Genomic DNA, 3,416 nt, shown 5'->3' with positions numbered 1-3,416 from the left:
GATTTATGCCAAAACAGGTATGTGTTTAGGTTGATTTTAATATTTATGTTATAGGTTCCTTTTGGGCATATTGGTTGCATGAAAAAAATGTCATATTGATCTAGTTTTACTATGCATGTTTTAGGTACATTTTTGAATATGTGAAATAGGTGCAAATGGCTTGTATGTATGAGCATGTTTTGGGTGAGAGAAATGGCTTGAAAATGGCCTATTTCTTATTCACATGGCCTGAGACATGGGCGTGTGTCTTAGCCGTGTAAGTCACACGGCCATGTGTTCCCTATAGGTTTTTTAAAGGTTGCAATTCGAGAGTTACACGGCCTGGAACACGGGCATGTGGCTTGGTCGTTCGAACCAAGTCTGAGAGTTATGCGGGCTGGGACACAACTGTGTGTCCCTAGTTTGAATGTCTACACGGCCTAAGACACGGGCGTGTGTCTCAGCCATGTGACCTCTATAGTATGAATTTTTCTATCTTTTGCCATGAAATTTTAAATGTTTTCGATTTAGTCCCGAATCGTTTCTAAAATGTTTCTAAGGCCTCGAGGGCTCGAAAAAAGGAAGTTATGCATGTGTCTGTTTGGATTTTGTAATGATTAAGAAATGTTGGAAATGAATATTTCAGTTGTATTTTTATAGTAATGCTTGTATCCCTATTCTAGTGACAGATCCGGGTTAGGGGTGTTACACCATGTCACCTACTTGTTGAGCTCAAGCCCAAAGTATTTTGGGCTATTAAAAAGCTAAACATGGATTTGGTCGTTGTTGGCCATAAAAGATTGTTAGACCTGAATGAAATCGAAGAATTCAGGGCACAAGCATATAAAAATGCTAAACTGTATAAGGAGAAGAACAACTGTTGGCATGGTAACAGAATTATGCCAAGGCAATTTGAACCAGGGAAACAGGTGTTGTTATTCAAATCTAGGCTTAAATTGTTCCCCGGTAAATTAAAATCCCGCTGGTTAGGTCCCTTTGAAGTAGCTCAAGTATACTCACATGGAGCTATTAGTATCAAAGACCTAAAAACATGGGTCACATTCAAAGTTAATGGACAATGCTTGAAGCACTATTGGGGTGTTCATGTGGATCGTGACAAGCAATCCATTGACCCTTAAGATGTTTCAGTTAGCAGTTTTGTTTTTATTTCATTTTTTCCTTTTTTTCGTTGATTTACTTTCATTTCATTTTTATTACCTACTATCATTTATTATTTAATATTGTTTCATTTCTGTTTTTATCTTTGATTAAAGAGCAATTTTTCTAGATTTCCAAAGACTGAATAAAAGTGTGGGACTATTAGTTGCGATACTAAGAGGATTTTGTCGTAGCATCTCAGAAGGAAATTATGTCGCGAAAAACTGAGTGAATGAATGTCATGGTACGAGGTAACATGGGTTGGCCCAACAGAAAAGTTGAAGGGAGAGATTTTTTTATAATTGAGCCCATTCTGTTACTTGGGTAGCCCAAGGAGGAAAAGCCAAAACTTTTAAGGCTAGGTCACCTCACATTTCACCCCCCCCCCAAAATCCCCTTATTTTTCCCTCTACGCTACAAACATTACTCTGCACATTTTGTTTTCCTAAGCTCTCAACATTATCTCCTCTACTCACCTCTTTTCAACTACTTAGTCTCTTACGTTTCCCACAAAGTTTCCATCTTTACTGTTTCTCTCTTTTCAAGTTCTCCTACATTTTCTCTGACCACATTTTCTGAGATTTCTTTTTATCCTCTTTCAATGGAATGAGTAAAAACTACTTCGAAGGCTACTGAATCATCACAGGCCAGCACTACCGGACCTAAAACCTTTTTCAACTGTGACGCAGCCACAAAATACAACAATAACATCTCAAAGCACACTTTTTGTTTCGAATAGGGGTTCTTGTTTAAGGACGAATCACACATGGGCTATGTCGAGTCTGTGTCCTCCATTGTAGAGAAGTACGGGTGGAGTATTTTCTGTTTGCTCCCTGAGGACATTTTCGAAAAGGTTGTTCATGAATTTTATGGACGTGTTAATTCACCTGATTCTCTTTTTATCTATGTTCGTGGCACTTCAGTTTCATTCGATGAAGATCATATTAATGCCCAATTTGGGATCGTTGATGTGCAAGATGAACACTCACCCTTAACTGACAATGTCACTGCTGATGGATTGACTCAAGTCTTGAATAATTTATTTGTCAAAGCTACGCGTTGGACTATTTCCAATCAAGATTGCTATATCGTTGAGAAGGCTTCTTTAAAGCCTATTAGGAAAGTGTGGTACCATTTTTTGAAGAGCCGCATTGATACGAGCTCGTTTTGGAAGATGTGACGAGTCGTAGGAATTAGGTAGTGACGATTAATGAGTTTCAAGTCTATGGGTTTTAAAGATCGAATAACTTGTTCAAACAAAGGTGTTGTTGGGTTTATGATGGATGTTTAACAAAGATGGTTATTCAATGAAATAAGATCGAACCCTTATTAGTAAATAAGGACCCAGGCTTAAAGCGTTTCAAAAGAAAAAAGGAAGTAATGAAAATAAAACTGAGACCCACTATTTAGCGAAATAGGAACCTTCGATATAATGTTGAACGCCACACCAGAGGTGATAAGTTCTGAAAACAAATTCAGATTGACACCACTTGTGAAGATAAGTCAATTGAGCTTTGAAGAATAAAGGGAGTGAATTAACTCACCAAAGAAATATAGTTTCATTCAGAATTTGGCAAAAAGTCCTTTTATAAGAAAATCAACAACTATTTATAGCCTAATGGCTAGTAGCCGAATGGACAAATCAAAGCTTAATAACCAAGAAAACATTGAACTAATTTAAGCTTTTAATTCATTAAATGGCTGTAGCAAGATTCGACTGAATGGTGTCCAAAGAATAGCTTCTTAGTTAAGCAAATGAACTTGGAGATTCATGGCAACAACTAAATTAAGCTAATGAGCTTTAATAGATTCATTCTTGAAGCAACTCTTGCTGAAAAATCACCAGAGTTGAAGAGGGAACTTGAGCAGCCATTTTAGGTGTGAATGGACGGTTTTGGAAAGCCTCATGGTGTGAACAAAGCTGAACCGAACAACCATGGTGTGAACAGCTGGTGTGAAATGCATTATGCTACTTTGGGAAGATAATCAGCCAACCTTGAAGAATGATATGGCTGCTAACTCTTGGCCGAATGGTTGTCTTGAAAAATGCCCAAATTAATCATCTTCAATGCATGAAATGTACCAGCTGCAAATGCATCTTCCCATGTATGAATCTACATGCATGAATCTGTCCAATGTATCTTCACATTCGGCTGCACCTAAACAAAACACATGAACTTAATTAAATTAAACCAATTCAGCTGAACTAAATTTAAACATAATGTGGACACACTAATTAACAATGTGATAAATTCAATGATAACTAAATAAGACACATT

At 37.2% G+C, this 3,416-nt stretch overlaps 1 protein-coding gene across 1 annotated transcript; it reads left to right on the top strand.

Annotated features, from left to right (window-relative positions):
• Positions 1 to 749: 749 nt before the first annotated feature.
• Positions 750 to 1,118, top strand: LOC128033953 (uncharacterized). Its single transcript, XM_052622453.1, has one exon. It carries the CDS (start codon positions 750 to 752, stop codon positions 1,116 to 1,118), a length of 369 nt encoding a protein of 122 aa, XP_052478413.1.
• The last annotated feature ends 2,298 nt before the right edge of the window (positions 1,119 to 3,416 follow it).

Source organism: Gossypium raimondii, chromosome 10 (genome assembly GCF_025698545.1).
Source record: "Gossypium raimondii isolate GPD5lz chromosome 10, ASM2569854v1, whole genome shotgun sequence".
Taxonomy (NCBI): Eukaryota; Viridiplantae; Streptophyta; class Magnoliopsida; order Malvales; family Malvaceae; genus Gossypium; species Gossypium raimondii.
The sequence above is the reverse complement of the archived record's forward strand: the minus strand, read 5'-3'. Positions and strand labels throughout refer to the sequence as shown.